The sequence below is a fragment of the Falco punctatus genome, assembly GCF_963210335.1.
Source record: "Falco punctatus genome assembly, chromosome: 15".
In the NCBI taxonomy this organism is placed as follows: Eukaryota; Metazoa; Chordata; class Aves; order Falconiformes; family Falconidae; genus Falco; species Falco punctatus.
In genome coordinates this window covers 12,043,160-12,069,272 of record NC_137595.1, presented here as the reverse complement: position 1 = coordinate 12,069,272, position 26,113 = coordinate 12,043,160, and the positions used below count along the sequence as shown (strand labels likewise).

At 48.0% G+C, this 26,113-nt stretch overlaps 1 protein-coding gene across 5 annotated transcripts in view; it reads left to right on the top strand.

Moving 5' to 3' along the window:
- Positions 1-25,757, top strand: part of LOC308053788 (gamma-aminobutyric acid receptor subunit alpha-3-like) — a 71,243-nt gene extending 45,486 nt beyond the window's left edge. For all 5 annotated transcript variants that reach the window (XM_080365497.1, XM_080365496.1, XM_080365495.1 and 2 more), the window contains 5 exons: positions 6,740-6,822; positions 10,511-10,654; positions 12,299-12,451; positions 15,070-15,281; positions 23,072-25,757. In XM_080365497.1, the coding sequence (XP_080221623.1) occupies positions 6,740-6,822; positions 10,511-10,654; positions 12,299-12,451; positions 15,070-15,281; positions 23,072-23,401 (922 nt within the window). In that variant the 3' untranslated portion in view covers positions 23,402-25,757. The remainder of the gene's footprint in view (positions 1-6,739; positions 6,823-10,510; positions 10,655-12,298; positions 12,452-15,069; positions 15,282-23,071) is intronic.
- Positions 25,758-26,113: the final 356 nt, after the last annotated feature.

Sequence of the window (26,113 nt, the reverse complement as noted above, 5' to 3'; positions counted from 1 at the left end):
TGTAGCTGAGTGTCCAGAGATTTCCTTTAGTCATGGCACAGCCTCCTCATGGACTGATGGAACATCACAGTGCAAACATCTGATCACTGACTCAAGCCTTGACACCTGGGTGACAAGATGGCCTTTGCAACCGCAGCACAAAATTGCATTTCTCTATTCCCCTCCTTCGGGCTGCTGAGAAAAGGACAGGATTAACGATCCCTCTGCCTCTTCCCTGCTACTCCAACTGCCTTAGAGGGCATGGGAAACATAGTTTCATTACGTACCCCTGCCTCTGCAGTCTTGTTTGTGGAGCTCCTACAAGATGCAAGTAGTTGTCAAAAGCCCGGGTAGGGCCTCAAAGCTCTGGTATCAGACCTGAATACAACAAACTGGGAATTGTGTGTGGATTTACATAAGGTACAGACAAAAAACTCAGCTGCTGCAGCAATCTCTGGATGTATTCCCTGCCTCAAAATGTGTGTGGGACATAGATGATGTTCTGGTTCTTCCTGGCCTTGAAGCATATGAAAATACTGAAAGCTTAATGCTGTGCCAATGCTATTCAACTTTGTGAACCTCTTCAAAGAGCTCTCCTACTCTTCACATGGAATGTCAGAGTGGCACGTTGAGGCTTTGTGGTTATTGTCAGAGTGGTTCCCAAACAATATGTGTTCAAGTTATGAAGTTAAAGGATGTTTTCTTTAATTACCAAGCTGACGCATTCAGCTGCGTGCCCAAAGGCTTTGCCTCAAGAACCTGTATTGCTAAAGACAACGTGAAGTCCTTAGCAGCAGTGCAGGAGCACTTGGGAAGGACGGTCAGTAAACCCCTCGCTTAGGCAGAGGCAGAACAGGAGGGAAAGCCGAGTACAATGGCACCCAGGTCACGTGCAGCCCTGCCGTGGCTGTTGAACCCCACATAACAAGCCCTGTACCTACTGCAGCATGCTCAGGGGTTTGAGCTTCCCGGGCTCCTTTTTCAAATCACAGAGCTCTGCAGTGTCTCTCCCAGCAAAGGCTTTGGGTTGTCTTTACTGCCTGTTTTTTTTAAGCCCCAGGCAACTTGTGAGAGCTATAGGCTGAAACTTGCAGAACCCTTCCACTTGATGGAGGTACAACTGTCATTCTCCTTTCTGCAACAGCAGCAGCTGGGACATCCCAGCACCAGCTCCTCTGGGTAGTACAGACTGGCAGCAATTTGGCTGCATCCCACATCAGGGCTGATCCTAGAAAACAGCATAAATGGACCCAAGCAGACCAAAGCTAGACTGCTAAACACCCAAGCGGAAGAATAGATGAGATGAGATTTGCACAGCCTGCTTTTCCCTGCCTTACAGATTCCGGGGTGGATCCAAAGGCAGAAATGATCTGTTTTCCAGCTTGGTTTTGTGCGGGCAGACTTTTGTAAGGAAGCTGTCCCAGGAGGGAGAAACTTTCAGAGATCGCCTTATCTCGCTGCTTTTCTGCCATCATGGGCTGAAATCTCCAGGGGCTGGGGGAGGATGCAAAGTGAATTCAGTGCTTTCAGATCCAGCACAAGGATCCTAGAAGCAATTTGGCTTTCAAGCTCAAACCCCAGCAATTAAACCTAACCTAGATTCTCACACAGCCTAAACCGTAAACACTATCTGACCTGACTGTGGTTATTAATGAATCTCCTAGAGGAGAAATCGGGACAAAACTCAAGAATATCCCTGGCATAAACAAAGTCTGTTCTGCTGTGCAGGATGCTGTCATGTTTTTGTACCACACATATACCAAGGGATTATTACATTTGCATGCCAGAAATTGGACTGAGACTCTTGCTCATCCTGCAGCACGATGCAGGTAACGACAGGGGCTCTAATGACACATCAAAGGCTTTGCTAAGCTCTTGGTAACCATGAGAACGAAGCTGAAGTGGTTTGTTGTACCGTCAGCCCTGGGAGAGGTATGTTTAGCCTGATTCATGCTTCTTGCCATTGTGTTGAGCAGTTCAAAGGACTTCCCATGACTTTAAAGAGAAAAACATGGTTTCTGTCCTGGATGTTCCACTTTTGGTGCCATTGCACCAGCAAAGTAAAGAGAACATGAGGAGTTTGGGGGTTGATTGCAAGACAGTTCTGCACAAGTTATTGCTAGCGCCTGGGACAGATGAGCCAAAGGATACAACAGCTGAATTATGTGGTTACTGGCAGCTTGACTATTTTTCACATGCTGTTTGGGTTTTATAATGACATTTCAGGGCTCAGATGTCTGGACCTGAACCGGGCATCAGAGCAATGAAGCAAACCTCTGTGGCTAGCTGGCCATAAGCTCCCTTGTACAGGGTAAGGGGCAAAGACGAGAATTTCTGCAACAGGCTTTTTTACCCAGATGCTGCAGAGGCAGTGATAATTGTCTGGAAAGCAAGGTACATTCCTCTTAGTTTGACATTTTGATGTTTCATTAGGCAAAGCATATGGTGCTGAGGAGTCCTTCCCCAGCAACAGGAGGTGGCAGGGAAGCCAGCGGGGGGGGCAGTGGAAGGGGAACGTGGGCAGTCTCCTGAGCGGTGATTGATTCCACAGCTCACCTAAGTACCTCTGCTAATTAGTGCTCTAAAAGATGAGTGTGTGCAAGAAAGGCTGCGGGAGGGAGGTGAAAGATGGTCAGGGGATGCAAGGGGCAGAGGGGTGAGCAGGAGTGAGCAGCAGTGCACGCACTCTTGTCCTGGGGAGAGCATCTCGGGGAGCCAGCGTACCCCAGCGTGTGTAGGGGCAAAGGGAAGAGGTTTCAGGCAAGGGAGAACACCTAGGAGGGGCAATGCTTCTATTTCTTCCCCCTTCAGCAGGGAAGCTGGCTACCTTTGTGTCTTACCTGTGAAAGTGCTGACTTCTGGCTGGCTGAAGTTGCTGAACCAGACTCTTCTCACTGGAATGATGTGGCACGTTCTTTTTTATTTAATTTCAGGAGACTTAAAAGCTCCTTCAGTTGTAGGTGGAGATGTGGCAGATTAGGTTGCTTTTTCAGTGGTTTGTTGATGGATTTATTGTGTTGTTGTTTACTGGCTCAGCTAATAAAACACACTTTAGATTTAAAATGTGACTGCTGCATTCCCACACACCTATGGAGTCATCCAGCATCCTTATAAAGTTCTCTTTCCCTTGACAGCACTTGCTCTTGTTGGCCATGGCCTGGAGAGGGCAGGAGGGTATGGCCAAAGCCAGCTTGTGCCCAGCTGGTTTCTGCTGCCATCCTGGCTCGCTCTGAGGCTCTTTCTGGCTGCTCTACATGGCGCTCAGCCACCGGGCCCACAATGTGCAGTCCTTTGAGTCATTCAGCCTTATTGATAGTGGCTGTTGATCACAGCCAAGAAGCAAACAGTACAGTGGATGAAAAAGGCCTTTCTGGGTTTTTTTAGAGAGTTCAGGATACATCAGAAGGAAAGCACTGATCAGATGAGAGGTCCTTTGGGAAAGCCAGCTTTGGGAACACCCAGCTAAGAGCCTTTTGAAATAATTAGTGAAGCCAACAGAGGAATAGGAAGGTAAAAAGGAAGCTTTGTGTGGCCTGATGAGGGAGACAGGGGAAATATATCAACACTCCTTTACACAAGTGACAGTGACAAATATAAGAAGCAAAAAGTCCATTGCAGTTGAAAAGGACACAGAAAGAATTGAATGGTAAGATCTGTGAGGACATGCTTGACAAGCTTGCTAACCATTAAGCTCCCCAAGTGAATTTTGAGCTGACAGAAGAAAGCATCACAAAAGAAACAGAACAGGAGGAGCAAGGCTGTCAAGTTTAAATCTTGCTGCTAGGTTTTCATACCTGCTTCTTGAAATCCTAATCTTCATCCAGATTATAAAAGAGAGACATCAGAGCTAGTGAGTAATTTGTTTGTGGTGACCTTTGAGTGTCCAGAAGAAAATCATTCCAATGATGTGCTCAGTATCACTGTCAGTCTTTCCATTGACTTCAATGACTCTTGGTTGAAGTCCTAGAGAACAGGTCTTCTCTCTTGTGTAAAACAGGTACTTTCAGTCCAAAGAAGAGATCAGCAAGTCAGAAAGAGTGATTTGTTTCCAAGGAAGTTACATTGGCCACACAGTGGTTCTTGGGTTGGCTGTGAAAGCCAAGCTGGGGCCAGACATAATGCAAGCAGGACAGTCATCATCACCTCTTTGTCAGCAGAATGGTTATTATGGGACATAGTGGTCACTGTCCACGTACCTGGCTTCAGAAAGGATTGGCAGACTCAGTGTAGAAAAGGTCCTTGGTCTCTGGTGCACAGTTGTGTCTGGATACCTCGTCTGAATCATGGAAGCCATAAGCCATCAGCTGCTGGGAGACAACAGTGAGGTGTAGCTTGCTCTGAATTCACCCCAGTTTCATACTTCTCCCTAAGTATCCACTGGCCTCCTCTACTGGAAGTGGAGTCAGCCTGCACAGACCCAATAAACCCGCTGTGATTAACCTGGCTGAGTCTGGAGCATTGCATCAGCCACGGGTGGGCTGTGAGCCCTTGGGACCCAGCAGGGAATGGTGACTCAACAGCCAGCCTCTTCAGTGCAATCAGTCCCCGCGGGGAGTGTAAGGACCATGTCCTGCTGATGCTGAATAGCTGAGAGCTGTTTGGTAGGACCAAAGTTGTCCTGATTGTGGGAATTGCTTTTATAGGGGGGTTTCTGTCTGTGTCGTAGCTCGTGGGGCAGATGTGCCCAGTGGAGACAGGACAGTGGTACATGGCACTGAACAACAGCAGAAATGAGTATGTGCTGCTGTTGCATTAAGGAGCAGAGAGGTACTGCTGAAACACTGTGGGGCTGGGGTCAGAAGGTCTGCAGAAAACTCACCGCTTTCCTTTGCTAGCTCGTACAAGAATATGGGGTAGACTTCCCCACGGTGCAGGCTGCTCTGCGGCATGTAACCCTAAGTGGCCTCACCTTCCAGCCGCTCCCAAAGGCTGGGTTAACTGGGATTTAAACCCCTGCTGTGGGTGCTGCAGGGGTTCCAGGTCACACAGGGGAGTTTTGGCCATCCAACCCTAGCCCGCTGAAGTTACAGCAGCTTCCAGCTCTGCTCCTCCGCTTCTTGATTTAATGCCTCTGCCTGTCTCTCGGGGGATGCCAGCTTTCCTAGAACCTCTAAAACAAGCAGATGAGGCTGGACGTGGGTCTGAAATCGTGAGGTTCATTTCCTCACCCAGCAGAGCAAAATTCACAGCCAGCAGAGAGTTTCTAGCGCAGCCTGGGCTGCCCTTGCAGCCGGTACAGAGCAGCTGTGCGAGAATTTGCTGCTGCTCCATCCCTCGCTTGCGCTGGTGTCCGCCTGCCACAGCACCATCTGCCGCCTGCAGCCACCATCGCTGCAGCCTCGGAGATCCCCTGCGCCCCCGAGCCACGCTGATTCTGCTTTCTTTCCCCCACAGGGGTGAAGTGCTTCGTTTCCTACCAATTTTTTTTTTTTTTTGGCAAATTTAAAAAGCAGTCTCTTTTTTTTTTTTTTGGTAGAACTATTTAAGGTTTGTCCACCTGAAAGAAATAACCTTTATTTTTCTTTTCTTTCCTTTTTTTTTTTTTTAATTGGATTTTAGTAAACAAAATCTGAACCCTTTTTTTTTTCCCCAGGGTTTGTTTTGCATTTGACTAAGCCTTAATATTTTCTATGAAGAATAACTTGAACATTTTTCCAGCTGAAGGAAAATATCTCAATAGAAGCTTTCCACTGTGCCTCTTCACCTGAGTTTTTCACAAGCCACCTTTCAGCCTTAGGTCTGTTTTAGGTCTTAGGTCTGCTTGCCTTTTGCATCCACCTGTTGCTCCTGTCATAGTTTATTCATGATTTTGCTGAGCCATCAGAAGTGCGTCCTTTTTTCTACAAATAGTTCCTTCAGACAAGATTGTATTAGACGCCTCCTGGGAGGCTGTGTGTCCTGGCTCCCCCTCCTAGGCTACAAGCTTTGCAGTACTTCAGGAAGGAACATGAGTTTCGAGCTACCTTTTTTATTAGAGCCTTTTATAATGGATGGTTTTATGCCTGGCCCCACATTCTGCAGCACACTGCTTTTATGGTTGTGCCTCCCTCACAAAACCACTTCCTGACAAGGTATCCTACTGGGATTTGGTGGATGCATAAAGCACAACAGTTGTCTTGCACCCACCCACACAGCCCCAGGACATGCAGTTCTACATCTGCCCGCAGCATCCTCTGCAGTGCCAGCAGGGAGGGGAGAGCTGGGGAAGGTGGGATGAGGTGCTCCACATGCACGGGGCTGTGTTGTACCCTGGTGCAACACCTGCGCCTTCATGGCTCTGACTGACTTTGTTCAGCAAGACTAGCAGGGCTGTGGCCTCCTGACTGAACAATCTGCCAGCCCTCAGCTCCTTCCAGACCACGGGAAGAAAAGGCCATGTTCCCTGGAAGCCCTTTCCCTCTGCTTTCCAGCATGGTCCATGAGATGTCCCCTGGCCCCAGGCATTAATGAGCTCTTTGTGCACAGTGCATAAGCAAACAGAAGTCCTGGGCTTTGGCAGATTTTCTGATCACACTGAGTGGATAAAGATGAACTCAGTCAATAGGGTTGAGTTTATACAATGGGAAAGGTTGCCAGATCTCTGTGCCTGCTGTTCTCTCCACAGCTGATGGCCTTCTGCCCAGAGACCTAGAGGTTAGTGATCACATTGAGGCCTTTGTCGCCTTTGATGGATGCAGGGCAAAGACACGGTGACAGAAGGGCCAGGTGGGAGCCTCTGCAGCCATGTGTTTCTGATCATGCCCTGTGTTTTGTCTTGTAGGCTAACGATTCACGCAGAGTGCCCCATGCACCTGGAGGACTTCCCAATGGATGTGCATGCTTGCCCGCTGAAATTTGGGAGCTGTAAGTACCCTGATCAGCCTCTGAAAGGAGGTGGGTACAGAGCTAAAGAATAGTCCTTTATGTGGCTGGTGTTTTCCAGTATTCTAGCAACAGCTTTATTAATTATTGCTAATGGTAATGTCACCAAGAATGTGTTTCTGGTATCTTATACATGCAATTCCTGCCGTCATCAGAAATGGGCAGCAAGCAAATCTGTGGTCAATTCCGGCTCACAGGACGGGTTAGACACCGATAGTTTTGCTGTAAGTTTATTAGGGAAGTGGGAAGAGCAGAGGAAAGGCCCTCCCTGCCTTCAGTGGGTTGTGCTGCCTCAGTAGGACCAGCATTGGTGGAAAACTCAGAGATGCTTTTCCTTCATCACAAGATGATCCTGGGTGGACAGATTTGTGAAGACAGCAGTGGTGTCTGCTGCTAGGTGTCCTGTCCAGCATCCCTGCATCACTCCGGCCAGTCTGGGGAGAACCTGAAATCTCTGGTTGCTCTGGCTCCATGCTCTGATGCAGATTATAAACCCCTTGCTTTTCTTCAGTCTGTCAGGCAGGCTGCTCTCAAGTAAAAGGCTTGGGAACTCTGGGAATCTCAGTTCCAACACTCAAGGGTCCTGGTTTAGGGAAAATTTGCAGGCTTCTGGGGAGCTGAAAACTGCTCCCAGCCTCCCAGGCTTGCAACTGCTCATCTGCCTGGGCTTCCCATAACCTGCCTAGAAACAAGTTCCCTCTACTCTCCCATATGCAAGTTAAATTTGTTTTGCTTTTGTTCCTGAAGTGAGTGGGAACCAAATTCCAAGCCACTGGTTCACCATAATGTGGAAATAAATTTCCTAGTCCCACTCCACCTGGAGTCTCCTCCAGGTCCAAAAAACTGAGCACCACTCACAGAGACTGACTGTGTTAGGTGGAAGAGTTACCCACCTCCAACTAAAGAATAAGCCCTCACCAGAAATCTCCCTTTTGGACTCTTAGAAAACCGAGAAGTCACAACCTTTCTGAACTGATAACTTCCTTCCTGTAGCCATTTGTGAGTCAACTAAGGAGAAAGTTGAAAAGTTTGATTGACACCAGAAGAAATCATGTTTATCATGTGCATCTGCTCCTCTGCTTCATGACAAAATGCATCCATGAAACTGGATTATTCAAAACTACTAAAATAAAGTTATTTCTTAGGCAGCAACTAATTAAATGTAGAACTCATTGCCACAAGACATAAAAAGGCCAATAAAATAGCAAGCCTTAGAGAAGAATGAATTATTAATGTTAATTGACCTTGTGAGGAGGGATATAAAATCTCATACCTCAGGCCTAAACTCTGGGATTATTACAAGACTTGCAGGAAGGCAGATTAGTCCACATCTAATTGCTATAATGTTTGTTAGTGGGGAAAAGAGATTAATGTGCACATTTCTGCTGGAACACCCTTTGGGGTTCTTCTGAATATTTTTACTGATTTGGCCTGTGAACGATGAGAGCTGTGACACAAGCAGCTCAGGAGCTGCCCCTGATTAACATTAATATGGCTCTTTCTAAAGCACCCATCCACGTAGCATCTAAGCTCACCTCTCCTGTGTTGGAGTAGGATTAAACCAGTGTTTGCACCAAAAAAGCCATCAACAGCTGGAAGCTGCTCATTTGCAAGAAGCTTAGAGTGGGTCAGATTTATAAGTAGCAGGACAGTGCCAGGGCCTGTTCAAAGGACAGCCAGATTTGCCTCAGTGACCACCTTCCAGTGATCCCCATAACCTGAATGGCTCGTCAGTGGCCTTCCGGCCCTGTGCCACCATGGCAGCCACCCGAAGGGGAAGGCAGCGAGCTTGCAGAGGGAATAAGGGCATCAGGCATTTCAGATAGCTTCAGCTGCCCACCTGCATCATTGCTTGGACCAAGTGCAGTGAAGGTGATGGCTTTACCTATCACCATGCTCCCTAGAAGGTGGATATACACAGCAGAGAACAGTTTCTAAGCTAGTCATAGGACAATTGTACCACAGCTGTCTGAGACCAGGCTTGTAGAAGATGTTGCTGAAGTGACCAGCTCCATGAAATGCCAGAGCTGTCCTTGTTTGGATTGGACTAGACTGCGTGGCAAGTGAGGCGTTGAGCAGAACCAGAACAGCTTCATGGCATTAAATAATGTTCCAAGCATCCATGCCACGCCTATGTGACACCAGATACGCTTCTGTCCCAGACAACCAGATATGTAGACAACTGCGTTTTCAGGGATGATGGCAATGAAAATGTGGGCAAGTTTCCTTTGTAGACTAACGGTGGGTGAACCAAGACCGTTACAGCAGAAGGTGCTGCCCATCAAGGTGGAAGAGCACTGGCAGGGCTGTACAAAGCTAAGCTTGAAGGAGGATGGAGGTTTCTAGAAGCATGTTGAGAGCTGGAAGGAGGGGTTGGAAAAGCAGAGTGTTGTATATCGGATGAGAGGTGCCAGCCTGCATCAGAAGTGCTTAAGCAGCATGCTGGTGTGCTGAGAGGCGTTGGCTGATCATCAAAACCACCCCTCTCATTTTGCACAGCTCCTGCTTAGTATTTGACAAGTTTGCCAAAACCTTTGGTGCAGGGGTAACCATGGTTGTTTTAAAAAGATCAGAGAAATATGGTTGTCTCAGGACACAATCTTCCACAAAGCGGGAGCTGAGACGTATCTGTAGTACACCTGACCCATTGCTTAACCTGACCCCAGCCAAAGAATGCCTTAATGTCTTACTAGGAGAAGCTGGTGGTAAAAAATAATTAAAAGCTTGTTTTAGTGAACTTTGCTCTTGCCTAAAAAACTGGTATAATGTGTGTATGCACGGGAAGCTTGGGCATTACGGGGAGAGGCAGCTCCTAGCAGAGTCTGGAGAGACTCCATAGGACTGGCAAAACCAAGAGCATGCAGGTTCTGTTGGGAGAGGGAGTGACTATGAGGACAAGCAGTGGTTTGGCCACAAAGGCTTGTGAAGGTGATGGTGACTGCCTGTGTTCAAGAGAGGTGTTTGCATATGGGGAGCTGGGCAGGTGGGGCAGAGAGGGGAACTCAGAAGTTCCTGGAATGATGCAGTCCAGCAGCACTTGCCTGCTGTTTCTCTTGCAGTGTGCGGGAAGGCTTTCCTCAGCACTGCCCTCCCCCACTGCCCGGTGGATTGGCCTAGAGGCTGGCAAACGCAGGGTCATGCAGGGGAAAAAGCACCTTGGTGGGAAGGCACACCACCTCTAAAGCTGAGAGGCTTGGAGAAGGTTGCTTCTGAGTGAGGGTAAAGATTTTTTACTTTTTCTCCTTAGCCTAAAATTCAACCCCATGGCATTTAGCCTTCCTCACCAGCTGCTGCCAGCATGACTTTCCCGGTCCCTGGCATGGCAGGGCTGTGGCCATCCCGCTGCCCCAGCAGCCTGCTGGTCTGGATGCCTTCCTATCTTGTCTCTGCTTGGAGCCAGCCCTTGCAGAGTCAGCATGTCAAGGGGACAGCGTGTCTCTCGATGACAGTGCTCTGCCCCCTCTTCCAGCTTCCTTCCGAAAGCCCCAGCTCTCTTTTGCTCAGTTGATTTAACAGTTGCTGAACTGCCTTGGTCTCTGGCCATGCTCGGCTGTGCTCAGCCATGTGGCTCTGAGGAATGCACAGCAGGGATTAATTTGGCTACAGGCTAATTTTGGTATATCTTAGGTCAGGCAGAAGCACAAACCTCATTCTTCTTTCTCCTCCGCAGATGCCTACACAAAGACAGAGGTGATCTATACCTGGACACTGGGGAAGGATAAATCAGTGGAAGTAGCGAAGGGTGGATCTCGCCTGAACCAGTATGACCTGCTGGGCCATGTTGTTGGGACAGAGATGGTTCGTTCCAGCACAGGTACTTGTGGGACCACGATGCTGTGCATGGGCTAAGCACACTGTCAGACGAGAGGAACCCATGGGCTTTAAATGCCATGAATTGGCATAATTATAGAGGCAGTACCTGTGGGCAGTGAGCACCGCAGTACTTCCCAAGCCACATGCTTTTGGAGGATATGGCTGGGGACATCTGGAGCAGTCACCCAGCAACAGTAAAGAGTTTAATTTTTTGTGGTTTCCACTGGAAGAGCCCTATTGCCATACCCTCTAGAAAACTGATTTCAAGCATCTAAAAATTATCTGTTGTGTGGGAAAATTGCCCCACCTTGCCCAGCTGGTTCTTGGTACTGTGGGTTCATTTGTCTTGGATCCTTTTCCAGTCCCTCAGGAGAGCATTGCGGGCAGGGGAGGTGAATGCAACATAATGTTCAGTGTGATTTTCACTGCATCTGCTTACACAAATATTATCACAGCTAATAGAAGATTATCCCAAACAAATGTTTCCTCTGATTAATGACCAATATTAATCATCTTTGTCTCCCATCTGCCGCTCCTCCCTTCCCTTCTGAATCCAGGTACTGATAGCTTCTGTTATTTCGTGTGTCTCTCTCTTCCTTTTTTCTTTCTTTTTTTTTTTCTTCTGTATGCACCAGTAATTCTCTCATTTGAGGATATTTCCTCTCTGATGCACTTGATTTTAATAGTGTCTGTCTGTAACAACTTATATCACCTCCCTTGGGGAAATGTGGGGAGTCCAGGGAACTAAATGTCATAATATCTGGCCCATCTCTCTACTTCAGTTGTTGTAAAAATGTCCAGATGAATAACCTGAAGTGGGAAGAAAGATGCTGAAGGCTCCTGTGTATAATGATTTAGCAAGGCCATGCTCACAACAAAAAGGCACAATAATCCAAAAAAATATTCAAAGCTTTGAGTGGAGGAATAAGGCATTGAGGGAAAACAGGGACAGCTCTTTCTTTGGTTTACAGCCCAGACCTTTAACGACAGAACTTGCCCTGATTTTTGAGACGGTTACAGTGTGAGGAAAGGTGGATTATTTTCAGGATTGTCTGAGAAAATAAAATCCTTTGTCCAGAAATCCCACTGAAGTGCTGCTAGGGTCTCTCTAGGCCTAAGGGATCTCACCCGCAATGTGGCTCCCTAGGCTGAAGAGAAAAAGGATGGGAGCTTCATCCTGAGGGACCCCCAGAAGCATCTTGCTCCTGGCATGAAACAGGGAAAGCCTATTGTGCAGTTGTTTATTGGCACTGATTTGCCTTTGTCCCACAACTGTTTTGTTGTAAATTAAAGAAGTCTCCAGAGAAGTGTTGTGAAAGGACAAATGCTGTGTGGAAGTCACCCAGGCTCCACTGGGGCAGGCGCCTGGCACAGCAGATGTGGGTGTGTGCGCAGGAGATGCAAAGTCAGTGTCAACAGTGTGCTGCAGCATGCGTCCCTCCTTCACACAGCTGTTGGGGTGGCCTGCAGTACTGTGGGATACCAGGGCATGGCAGCCAATATGACACACATGCGATGATTTCATCTAAGAACTCGAAAGTTTGTTCAGAACAGATCTTTGGTGATTGAGAGATGGATTGGTGATGAGCTGGACCATCCTGGAAAGTACCGGTGGCTCATCGTCTCTAACTGCTTGTCTCTGCAGGAGAGTATGTTGTCATGACCACACACTTCCACCTCAAGAGGAAGATTGGGTACTTTGTGATCCAGACCTACCTACCCTGCATTATGACGGTCATCCTGTCCCAGGTCTCCTTCTGGCTTAACAGGGAGTCCGTTCCTGCCCGAACAGTTTTTGGTGAGTTCTGGGAGCATGGGGACATCCTCTCAGGTCAGGGGAGAAAGGCACCACAAATGATGGGAAATAGGCTGAGCATTAGAGCTGGTCTTCTCCAGGCCTTGATTGGCATCAGTGAAGCTGCTGCCATTTCCCAGAACAGCTCTCAGTGTCTTCCCAGTGCCCCTGCTTCCACTGGATCACTGCAAAAATACTCCTCTCCATGTTTCCGCTACAAGCCAAGCTATACATATTAACAGTAATCAAGGTATTGATCATCTAATTATATGCATTTGGCTGTGTCTGCTTATCTATATTGGCTTTTGAGTTGAGGAGAGCATAGGTACATGGGGAGGCATTTAAAGCTCTACATTTGAAATTGCTAATGTGCCCCTGGTCAGCTCCACATAACAAGTTCCTGGGCTGAGGCAGTATAACTGCACAGTAAATATATGGTTATTATTTTCCTCAGCTGGTTTCAGATCATCTTTCCAAGGTAAAGTGTTAGGCTGGCATTGCACATATATTAATAGCTTTCACAAACATTTCATAACAGAATTGCTTCGTGCCTTCCTGCCAGGACCTTTAGTTCAGGATCTACGCACACATGCTCACAGACCAGGTATGATGCTGCAGGGTTGTATTTCCTGGAAATAACGTTGCCCAGCAGATACCACTTAACAAAGAGTATATTAGACAAAAGTTACCAGGCAGAGAGGGGATATATGGTATCACCTGCTCGTGTTTTTGAATAAGACAGAAACCAGTGTGGTTTCAAAGATCATTAAACACTTTCTCTGTAGCAAGAGTCATGATAGAAATACTCCCACAAGCCCAACAAGGCTGACGTCCTTCTTTCTGGACCTTCTCTGCAGGCCTGGACTTTGTTCCCATGCTGTGGACTGGAACAGGACACAGGGAGGGTCACAGTGGTTCTGCACCTTCCTAAATGAGCTAGAAGGGAATAATTATGGGGGTTTTTGTTCTCTGGGGATTGTGAAATGTAGTTCATGAACAAGCTTTTAAATTTACAGTTGACCCCAGTTTCTCCCTGTTAGCACCGAGTTGCCTTCCCTTCTCCAGTGAAGCAAATCCTACAGCGATCCTCAGGGTCGAGTGCAGCTGCAGGGAGCCGGGTGGTTAGTATGACCAAACTGCTTTGCACCATCCAGACTGTAAGAGCTGCACTGAACAGCGGTAACAGTGAAAAAGAGGGGATACAGCCCCTTAGCACCCGTGTTTTGATGTTTTCATCCAATGGAATGGAAAAGGGGGTCCCAGACAGAAATCACGTGGAAAATAGGACCAGCTCTGGTATATAGAGTCATTGATGAACTCTGCTCACTCATCTATCTGTGAATCCTTTGCAACTAAACCCTCAGAGTGCACAACCAGACCCCATGTCTGTCCGTGCCCCAGGTGGGCCCCTAACATCTGCATTGGTTCTGGAATATCTCTGCACCCCTGACACCGGGCACGAGCCCTTCTTTGAGGATATTTGATTCCCTCCTATGTTATCCTGAGACTTGCAATTAGACAGGTTTCCTCGAGCAGCAGCTCAGATCAAGCAGGAAAGAGCTGACTGAAAAATTAAAACCTACCTTTGTGAAAAATGTCTTTGCTTCCAAATTGCTTTGCTTTCCTATTAAGAAGGTAATGAGAACTCCAATTGTTTATCCCCTTTTTTTTTTTGCCTCTCAGAATGTATGTCAACAATATTGTTGAAACTCTTCAATTACCAGAAGTATGGCTTAGGGGAAGTGAAAATTAGTCAATATTTTTATACATTTTTTAATGCATTTTTAATTGAAAAGCACATTATTGGGGAAAATGGATAGCAACAGTTGCTTGCTTTAATGAAAAAAGCTTTAAAAGGCATTTGCAACAGATCATTTTTTGATTTGATAAATTATTGTGGCACTTGGCCAGCAGCTTGGACCACTGACGGGTGCCTGGCTGTGCCAGCAGGACCCAGGATCCCAGGTGTCCATCCATGCAGGTCACAACACTTTTTTGAAAATGTTGAGAGAACCGTATTGCATGAGTGCTCAGCTGCTGGTCCTCAGTGAAGTTCCCAACCATATAGCTGTCCTTTTTACTGTTGTTTTACTATTTTTACTTTATTGCAAAAGCAACCAGAGGCTTCTCTGTGGCATATTCTACATGAGGAGGCTGGGTCTAGCAACACACAACTCATCCAACTGGCAGATGAGGAATTGAATGCAAGTGCCTACCTATGAGCTAGGGCTCTTTTGTAGTGGGCAGAGGTCTAGTCAATGGAGTTTGGGGAAGATTCATCTCATCCTAATGCAGATGTTTGCCATTGATTATCTGAATTGGGGATACTCAAAACTGAACCAGAGAAGGCCCTGAGTAACCTGAAGTTGGCCCTGATTTGAGCAGGGCTTTGACAAGGTGACTTCCTTTCCAACTTGGACTGTTCCATTTTTCTATGGATTGCACAACAGACTTGAGCTGGGTAAGGCTCCCTTAATTATAGCAGGATTATGGGCCACATGGCTTAGAGGATGGCTCTAAATTTACATGATGGAAATGCCAACTGTGTGATTTGAGGAGAAACTGGGTGGGTATATGTGTATAGTCTCACACCATCCTTGTCTCCTGCTGTGTTTCCACAGGTGTCACCACCGTCCTCACCATGACCACACTAAGCATCAGCGCAAGAAACTCGTTACCTAAAGTGGCGTACGCGACGGCCATGGACTGGTTCATAGCCGTCTGTTACGCCTTTGTGTTTTCTGCGCTGATCGAATTTGCCACGGTCAACTACTTCACCAAGCGCAGCTGGGCTTGGGATGGCAAGAAGGTGCTGGAAGCCCAAGAGATGAAGGTCAGCCCTGTGACCAGTGCCGGGGAGGGGGTGGGGGTGAAGAAACGCTGCACGAGAGAGCTGCGCTGGGGCCAGGAGTGGGTAACATGCAGCCCCGCAGTGCTCCAGGGGGCTGGATGCTACTTACTGGAGTCCCCAGCAGAGGTCTCGACTGGAGCGGTTCTTGAGGGTCGAGGGAGGAAGGACTTTGAGGGCTCGTCACTGTGCTTAGCTGGAGAAAAACACCCAGGCATGACTGCTCACTTTTCCCGCTGTCCTTCTGCACGACCATTTGCCGGTGGAAACATGAATGCGTGCATGTTTTGGTCTTGCTCCGCCAGCAGCCTCCTCTCTCTTTTCTTCTCCCTCCAACCCATAAATGCTCTGCGCCGTGTTGCTAGCATGCTAGACAAACCCAAATATGCCACGGGATGCCAGCCTCACCAGTGGAGGTGGTCCCACTCTGCTGTGTCCCCTGCAGCTGGTATCTCCAACTGTAGGTCTCCCCTGGCATGGGCGAGCATGGCGCAGCGACGTGGAGGTCTAGTGCTCATGCTGTTGCCCACAGCTGCTGGCAGCTGCTGCTTTGTAAGCTCGCGCAGAGAGGGTGGGTGGGAAGCAAGCAATCAGAAGCGGCAACTGGCAGTAAATTAGTGCCTGGCATCACCCACGGTTTCCCTTCTTGCTCAGGATCAACCTCGCTGGCAGCTTCCTTCCTGACAGCCACCACTACCCCTGCTTGTGCCCTCTCCCTCCTAACTAATTTAATCTCAGCTGCTCAGAGAAATCGCTTACTGTAGCATGCTGCTCCTTGTTTATATTTATTGAATCAATTTGAAAATCAGCTTTGTCCTTGTTCTTGGTTCTGGAGCCTTTATATTTTTCTCCTTTGCATTTTAATGTGTTTTTTAAAATTGTTGTGAGGCTGTATGCAAATACCTGGCAGAATTGCAGTAACTTCTGGGAAGACAACAGCCAATCATCTCTATGGTATGGAGGTCAAAGCAGGAGAACAGAGACCTTATGGAGAACCATAGCCATCACTGGGTGTTCAATGCTTCTCTCTTGTGTTTCTTGGATGCTATCTGTTTGCTTTTGCAGCTGTGGTCTGAGCAACAGACTCATGGCAGAAAGGCTCCAGAGGAGGCCAGCTGATGGTCTTCCACTTCCATCATGAACAATAACGCTAATCTGGCCTCTAGTAATGAAAGAAGCCTTTCCCATATCATTGGCATCAGTGGAGGGTCAGAACAGATCCTCAAAGCAACCATGTCCCTTTCAGGGATCGGCAAATCAGCACAAAGTCAGGATTCACACAGCTTTGGGCAGTTATGTGAGTAGGGCACAGCTGAAAAAACACCAAAGGCTCAAAAGCTTCAGTTTGTCATAGAAGCAGCATGAACCTTAATTCATTCATTGACCCAGCACTGTAGGACTAACAGTGCTGAAACAGTAGGATAAGAGCATGCAGAACGTTTATGCATGTGGTAATCAAGAACAAAACAAAGCAGGACCAGGAATGTTTCGCGAGTGCTCTTTGTGAGTGTGCTGCAATTGATATCCGGCTGGAGAATCAGGAAGGACTCCAAATTTGTGGATGCTTTTTCAAGCTAACCCTGATCTGTACCTTAGAAGGCTGACCCACTCCTGCCGTCTGCAGCTCAGAGAGCTCCATGAAGACTGGTGGGCTTTCAGGGAACTTGGGAATAGGATGTGTCAGCATATTTGCTTTTCATCTTTATTCCATTGAATATTTCCAAGAGGGAATTTGCTACGCAATGAAGGTGCCTCATTGGCTCAGTTTCAGCCTTTAATTAGCACTTCTTGAAACAATTGACAAGCTGGGTGGTTGAAACCACAAAACAAAGAGGAGGCAGAAGAATAACTATTGGCATTTTAAAGTGTTTGTACCAGGAGTAAAACTACCAGTGACAAGCCCAGGCTGAGCCCTGGTCTCTGGAGAGCCTTCCCCCCAAGCCCAAAAGAATTGTCTTTGTTGATGTGATGGCAGGAATCCTCACTCCAGGTTTGATTGCTTCCGTGCATGAACATGAAAAAAAAAATAAAATCAATAAGCATCAGCCCTTCCCTCACCTCAGCTGTAGGCATCCCATTTGAAAGCAATCACTGCCTTGCAAAAGCTGCTGGTTGCTGACAGGCATTCCCAGCGTGTTCGCTCTCTCAAGGCTGGTTCCATTCTTTCTTTCTCCCCTTCAGCCAGCCTATGAATTTAGATGTGAAGAGCATTTTTTCAGGTAGCATCTAACATGACGGGCTGGTCTTGGTGAATCGCTGATCTCTGTATCATAAATGATCATGATGATGTTCTGGCTATAGCCACAGCTGGGTTCTGGTTCTCGCTTTGAGCTACTCTGCACATTCTGTGCAGTTCTCCTCTAATAAAAATCAGGTAGAGATCACAGATGTCACCAAAAACTCCCTTTAGTGCACACTCTGATAAGATTTGACTGATGTTTCTCAGACCCAAAGATCTTCCAAGCCTTTTCTGCCTGCCACCCATAATCGCTAACTGGGAATGAAGGATTTATAGTGGCTGCAACCAACCTGGAGCTTCAGATCAAATTGGAGAGAGGTATCTGGATCCAACGTGGAAAACTTGTTAGTAAAGATGATTTTTTAAAAAACATCATCAGGAGGAAGGCGGGAGATGACAGTAGTTGAGGAGGAGTGAGAGGCCAAAGAGATTGAAAGATGAGTGGATTCAGTAGCCAGCAAAGCTCCCTATCTCCAGCATCCTCAAAATATCTTCTTAAAAGGATCGACTTCAGGACAGAATGGGTGTGTCTGAACAGAGTGAGATCCATCCATCCATCCCATCCCATCCATCCATCCCAACCACAGGGATGGCCATCTCTGGAGCCAACAAGGTCTCTTCCTGAGTGGGTGTTACAGTGCAGATCCGGAAAGACAACCATTAACAGTGACTTCACCACTGGGAAACTCATCAAGTCTGCAAGGATGACATTTACCAGGGAGTTTCCTGTAAAAAAGTGTTGTCTCTTCTTCAGGATGGAAGATGCTTTGGATCCTTGGAAGATGCTTACTTAAACACACTTCCACCTGCAACACCATGTCTAGGCATAAAATCTGAATTAGCTCTGTACCTGTGCTTGTATGACATTGCCCTGAAATCATGGGTGGCAAGAAGCCAAAAAAACCAGTACAAGTAGCTGCAGACACATGAAAAGAAGGAAAAACATACTTTGGATGGAAGAATAGTCCTGGATCTTTATCCTTCTCATCCTTAAGACAATAATCCTGTAGTGCATCTTGAGAAGATTAGGTCCAGACTTTTAATGTACTTTTCACATATCTTTTCACTAAGGGAAAATCACCAAAAAAGCATCCTCCAAACTTCTCTGTTGATACAATCATCATGGTTTTCTTGTATTTTGGAAGTGATGGGCATGCTCACCATTTGCACTAGGTGCGTTTTCCACGGGGTAAAGCCTAACCCACTCTTCAGCAACTCTGAAGTTTTCCCCTTGATCCAGGTCACTTGGGAACCATTCTTCTTTCTCCTTTGTTTTTTTTTTTTTTCTATTTGTGGCATCTTTGTTTCAATCCCCTCCTTGCCAGCAGGGAGGAACTAGAACCAACCTTGACAAGTCACCATTTTCTCAAGTCTTACAGACTCACAGGCTGGTTCACACCCATCTCTCTTTTTTTGTGCCTCGCTATGGTAGCTGTTTTTGCTGGGACCTTCCCTTGCCGGCCATGCTCTGCAGCCCATGTGTCCTTTGTCCTGCTGCACTTGCAATCACCTGTAGGTCTCCATAGCGCTACCAGTGATTTATGTTCTCTGCATCTTCACTAGAGTCCATGTATCATTCCTCAAAAACATTTCACCCTCTTTCAGCACGGTCTGCATGCTGTGTTGGGCTGATTATTGACTCCATCCAACCTCTGAGTCTTTGTCTGGTGATCCAGGGAGCATAAGATCATTGGGCTCAGTCCCACATAATCTGAATGAAGAGATGGGAGGGATGAGTGGTGCCAAAGGTTACACCAGCAGCTGACAGTAACCTGGCATTGGCACAGCCTGCTTGTTAATGCAGGATTGCATTGTTCGGAGCCCTTGGCTCTGCTCGGGGTGTAGGCATCTCAATGTAAAACATTTTTCTGCTATTGTCTGATAGGATCAAATCTTTGGCACACTGCAGAGGGGAACTTTGGCTGGCATGAGGAAGGAGTGACGTGTTTGCTGGAGCAGCAACTGCAGTTGCTGGGCTTTGAATTATACGATACAAGTACGTCAGAGACTAGAGCTGCTTGGAGGTCATTAAAGTGACTTTCCTCTAGAATTGCAAGTGGCAGATACCTTGCATTTCTCAAGTACTGCAGATATTAGTGATGCTGACCTTCAGAGTGGCCTGTCAGAGGGACAGTGCTTCCAACCCAAATTTCTAGCCAAGGAGCAAGCACAGAGAACTAAATCTCCAGCAGGTGATAGGCAGAACCAGTAGTTCCCATAATTCAGACATTCAGCAATTAATTCCTCAACAGAGAGGCTTGAAGACAGGAATATTTTACAAAAATGCTGTTATTTTCCAGTATGTATGTTGTGGAAGAACTTGTCAGACTGCAATATTCAGGGAACATAGTTATCTCTAAACCAGCTTCCACAGCTTTTCCCTCAGGAGAGCAGCACAGGGAGAGCATTGTACAGCGGTTCAGTCTCCCTGTGCCCAAACTGGGCCACGAATGCAGGAGTTGCTTTGCAACATAGATATTTTAAATAGGACAAGTTTTCAAAGCAAACATGAAGTTTCCTCCTGTTTTTCCACTCTTTCCTTCTGTTTCAATAGGCTGTGGAACTCCTCACAGATAAAGGTGCAGGGGGAAGGCTGGGGGCTACTGTGCAGCTGACAGCAATAAGCACGTTTTGCTTTGTTTATTTGTTTGTCAAAATCTTGCCCGAAACACTTATTTATAAAGCCCAGCCCAGTAAACTTCAGGCCAAGCCATTTCTTCTGACATCTCAGGAGCAGAGCCCATCCAGCGCACACATGTGCCTTGATGTGAGCAGCGTGAGCTCTGGGTGCTTCCCCAAGGCTCCCCAGGCTCCCGGCTCTGGCTAGGGCAGGAGACCCCATAGGCAGCTGGAAGAAGGCCCTGGCTGCAGGCTCCCGAGCCTCTGCTCTGCCTGGACAGCCTGATCTGAGGTCCAGAGAAGCCTGAGTTGATGCCTGGGGGGCTCTGGATCACACTAATACGAGCAGTAGCTTACAGTCACCACCAAAAGCATTTGTATTTGCCTGACTTTACCCCTTTTCAGCCAGCTGTTTTCAGATGCCTTTGGCCAGGCAAGACAGATCCACTTTCCAAGCCCTGGGGCAGAAAAGCTAACCAGGTTGAAAATGTCATGTCACTTGTAGTCATCTTATTCCTGTAATGAGTAACGTGACTGATTAATACTAAAATAATCACAGTGCACTTCAAATTACATTCTGTGAACAACAATCTGTTTTTCGTTTCATTACTGATTATTAATTGTTTTATTACCTCCTGTAGCTGTGTTAATAAGTAATCATACTTAAGCATATTTAAATATTTTAGAAGTGAAACATCTTTAGTCCCTTATTTGCTCTTGTGAGCTTTTCAGCAGGAAAAGTTCACCTGCTGTGCAGGGGGTACAAGTTAACATGGCTCTAATGATTGCAGACATCAGTCGCTCAGTTAATCGTTAAAGATCCTAACACTGTCTCCCATAAAAAACTATGGATATGGTCTGGTCAGTGATTCAGTCTGATCTGGAGTCCGAAGACATTTAGACCTCTTTCTAACAGCAGGTTAATTTCTGTAATTGCTGGCATTATTACAAGGCTGCAGGACTGGCTTGATGTTATTGGAGAGGGGTTTAAAGATTGCACAGAAGTCTGCTTTTACTGTCCCCCTGAAAATCACTGTGGAAAATTAATTTCCTAAGGTAACTAGAAATATCTGTGGTGATTGTGGACAGATTTAAAATGGAAGTACAGCATGAGAGCTAAAGACCTTTGAGTATCTCTGCAGAGCAGACTGGGAAAATCTGGCCTTTCCAGCTCCCAGTGCTACCCAGTGATGCTGCCTGCTACCAGTTCCCAAGCTAGAGCGGTGAGCTGAACAGAGCCTGCTGGCTGCACACTCTCCCCTTCTGAGAAGCACTTTGTACGTGGTTCCCTCACATGTATGTGCAAGACCATGCCAGGCACCCCTGGGAAATGGCTGGATGAGCCTCACCTTGTGTTTCAGTTGCTTTTGAATAGAAAATGAGATCCAAAGTCACACCTTGTTCTGAATTTAGATATTAGGTTCCCACCACGAGTCATTGCTGTGTCTAATGCTGGCTCTTGGTGTAATTGTAGTGGACACCACATAGGGTACGTGAGTGCTGGGACATGTAGGGTGCCTGATGTCTGCATACTAATAGATTTTGTTCAGTGGGATTCTCCTGGTAGACCTGGATTGTTTTATACGATACAGTCCACGGTGCAGCTGGTCTCAGGTCCCTGACAGCAACAGGAAGATCCCCAGAGTGGGGACAACACCTATCATGACTTCCCAGCTCCATCTTCCCGTCCACTCCTCTTCGTTAACATCTGAACTGTCTACCTTCAGCACCTTCCATCATCCTTCAGTACATCGTGTCTGACACGCAAGTGCCTCTTCTGCCATTTGCTGTGCAAGCTCTTCTCTCTTCAGCATGGACAGCATGGTTGTCCCTGGAGCCTTGTGGAGAGGGTGCATTTATCTCACGTTATTTGCAGCAACTCTTGGATACGAAGGCAAGATGAAAGGCTTCCCTCTGTCCTGTAGTGCCGTGTTGAGCAGTCCTGAACTCCAGGGCTAGTGTAAATGCCTTCCATCTGTTCTGTATCTTACCTGGGTAGGTCATGAGGTGCTTTAAAGTGTTTCAGAGGCATTTTGGACACCATGATGTTAAATCACAAGGTATTCCTGTGAGGTATTTGGGGCACTGAGGCAGTGTATGATATGGCCTTGTAATATGGTGCGAAAATATTGCAGTGCTGTCACAAACATTCTTAAAGCCACTGACTTTCTGCTACAAAAAGAAAAAAACAAACCTGTAATCCTCTGTGATGTCTCCTCCTCTCACCTGACCCAGGAAGCAGGCCATCAAAGCAGAAAATCAAGTTCTTTCCCTGGGATGACCACACTGGGTGTCATTCTTTTCTAAAGACCACAGTCCTGCATCATCTCTCCATGGCTGAACTTTTCATGCAACAGAAAACACTGCCCAGCTGACAGAGAAAACAAGGAGTTTCTATAGTTTGACCCTGCATTCATTTATACTGACCTGGTACGGAACATAGACCCGGCAGCACTCGGCTAATCAAGGATTCACCCGCCTGGGGCGGCTGCTACTCCAGTGCAGCTGCACACACCTTTTTATACCGCTATGCTGATCTAAGGGGCTGCAAGGAGGCTACAAACCCAGCTGTGTGGCTTCAGTTATTTGACTTGCAGCAGGACCTAGCTGCCAGACCAGGACCTCTTTGAGCTACATGCCATATGCCAGGTTTACATGGAGTAGCTGATCCACCCTAGTCCAGCACGTCCTTATGCTCCAGCAGCCCTCAAGTGACAGATGTCATGGTTTCTGGCCACCTTCTCACCACATCTTCCCTCCCTTCCACAATGCTTTCTTCTGGGTCTCTTGCTCCTCGCACCCTTTTTCCATCTTCTCATCTGGAAAGCAGGTAAACTCAGAGGACAAAATGTTCTCCGTGCAATTCTACAGTCACTTCATCTCTGTTATGTTTTTTTTTTTCTTCCACCTTCCCTAGAAAAAAGAGCCAGTGGCACTAGCGAAGAAAACCAACAACACCTACAACATTGTTGGCACCACATATGCCCTCAACATTGCCAAGGATCCCGGCCTGCCCACCATCTCCAAGAGTGCTGCTGCCACTGCTACTGCCACCAACGTACCCCCCAAGATGCCCCGCATAGAAGAGAAGCTCCCAGAGAGTAAGAAGACGTACAACAGCGTCAGCAAGGTAGACAAGATGTCCCGCATCGTCTTTCCAGTCCTCTTTGCCATTTTCAACTTAGTCTACTGGGCCACGTATGTAAACCGGGAGTCAGCTATCAAGGGAATGATCCCCAAACAATAAAACCGGTCACCGAAACCTTCCATCAGTGAGCACCATCCAGGCAGGAATTCTCCAGGGCTTTCTTCTTTCATTTTTTGTTTAATTATTATTGTTCATTTGAGATTATTATTATTATTACTATTAGATTGTTCTTTTATAATGTAAACAAAACTGTGATTTTAATTTAATTCTGTATACTTTAGTTTTGTTTTACTTTGTCTCTGATGATGAAAGGAAAAGAAAAGGATCATAACAAGTTGTGCCTCTAACATCATGAGTCTGATGTCCCCCATCTGTCCAAGTCACCTTGTGCTTCCATCTCTCCTCGTCCACCTCCTGCCATTCCACAGTCCACTCTGCTGGGGGCTGCTGCTGTGGTCTGCCCCCCTCCTCCTCTTCTGTGATGGACTGCCCTAGCATGGTAGATGCTCCTGGTGGCCTGGACTCAAGGATGTGGAGGCCTCCAGCGCCAGTCAGTCAGCTGGACTGCTCCTCAGCGCCCGGTGCTTTGTGCTAGGCGGTGCTCTCCAGCCTGTGGATGCAGGTGAGCTGGTCCACTGAGGGAGCAGTGTGGCATGGGACAGCTTGTAGCCCAATGCCTGATGCGGGCGAACCCACCGCTGCTGTGGTCTATGGAGTCATTGCAGGGGTAGAACAGGGTGGCAGCATCTTGTAGGTATCTACAGGGCTTCTTCCTCTCTGTCTTCATCAAACCCAGCTGCTGATTTCCTCCTTGTCTCTGCCCAGACTAGAACAGGTGAGAAAGGTCATGTCTGTCTGCCATCCTGTGCCCCTGGGGCAATTCATGTTAGAGGGTGGAGTGGTTCCTACTAGAGAAATAATTTTTCTCAGGGTCAGTCAGGAAGTCAAGACAGGAGCTTTATAATGCCTTGGAGGAGACAGTAGCTGTGAGGCTGCATGCATTCAGCATCAGGACTGGAAGCCATAGAGCTCATGTTCAGATAGGTGGTTTATCACTTTCTCTTGGCCCTTGTCTTCATCTACTTATCCTTCTTGGCATCTCCTTTCTGTCCTAGCCCCTTCCAGCTCCCCATTCATCCTCTCTTGGCTACTAAGTAGTAGTAGTATCTCACTGCTCATGGGTGGGTTTAGGCAGAGAAGCCCCTACCTCTCAGATAAGCCACACTGCAGAGTCGGAGCACAGCCCAGGGAAGTCCAGCTCATGGTTCCTCCCTGCTCCGGTGCACCAGAGCAGGAACGACGTTGGTTCAGGCCAGCTCACATGCAGGCTGTTTCCTGTGGGACACACCAGGGACCACTCTGCCTGTGGGGGTGAGTCAGAGGACGGTCAGTCCCCAAGTACCTCCCTGCCCCTGGTGAACAGATGCAGCTGAGCATCCTCAGCACCATGGAAGAACAGCATAAGGGGCTCTTTGAATACTGCTGTCCCAGAGAACCGTGTGAGCCAGGTGCCATCCCAGAAAGCCATTGAGATAAAACCCAACTCTAACACATGCACACTCCTCCAAGGAAAGCCCTCCAGTGCCTTGGAGAGAGGCCTTTTCTCCCTTCCCAGCCACTACAGTCAAGGACCCAAAACAGTGGCTGTCACCTTCCCAGCAGCAGTGTAAGACAGAGGAATCCAAGCCATCTGTCCCCCCTCCCTGGTGCCCGGACCCACGGACACACTGTCTTGCTACAAGGAAGGGCATCCTGTGCCTGGTGAGGTCTCACCCCCAGCCCGTGAGCCCTGCTCCCAGGGTGAGATCCATCCCCTCTTTCCTGGGCCTCCCTCTGAGCCGCCCCCAGCACATTTTAGGTGCATGCAGCCAAGCCAAGGCCCCAGCTCCCCCAAGGTGACATCTTTGGCATTGCTTTGAGCCGCTGTGCTGAGCTCAGTTTCCCCCTGCCCATGCAAGAGCAGGGCTGAGCACGAGGCACAGGATTTACCCCACCTGGAATATCCATGGGGACGGCAGGACAGAGCGGGAAAGGCCAGGGCACTCTGCCTGGCAGTATGGGTGGCATTGGTGTGTGTCCTTCCCGTCCCTTACCAATCTTGCTGGCTCAACAGCAGTGCAGTCACCCCCCCTGCCTACAGCTGCAGTGAGGAGAGGGGCTCGGAGACATTTATCTCAGTCCAGGAGTGCATCCACACCAGCGGGCAGCACTGGGCAAGAGGTGGCAACCCCCCCGCAAGCCAATGCTAAGGAAACCAGCTCTCTCCCCATCTTCTCCCACAGCGTCCGAATCCCAAACCGCCCGTGATGTTTCTACAGTGCCTTTCATCCCCGAGGGCTCCCTGCTGGGTGGTGAGGAGGGGAAAGCCTGGGAGCTCTCCCCCTTTCCACCCAGCATGGGGTTGGAGAGGCAGAGGGAGGGTACGCTGTCCCCAGCCCTCCTGCGGGGCAGGGGGGGCATCCCAGCTGCTTTGGCACCGGGGACATCTGGCTCCTCCTGGCACTGGCCTCCTGCTGCTGCCACAGCCACCCTGCTCTGACAGCCCGGCTGCCCCCCGCACTGCCCCGCCACGGCCCCATACCCCTTGCCACAGAGGCCCCCTGTCCCCCCCCTGTCCCCGCCGCCACCAGCACCGTCCCCTCCAGCAGTGAGTGCCATTGCTGCCTCCCTTCTGCTCCCTGGCTTTTGGGCAGGAGCTGCTGCACCAACCAGCCGTGAGGCTGTTTGGTTTAGAAACTACTTGGATGTCATTTTCTTAAATAAGCTAGATGAAGTGTATCTTATAAAACATTCATGTCACTATAATACTCA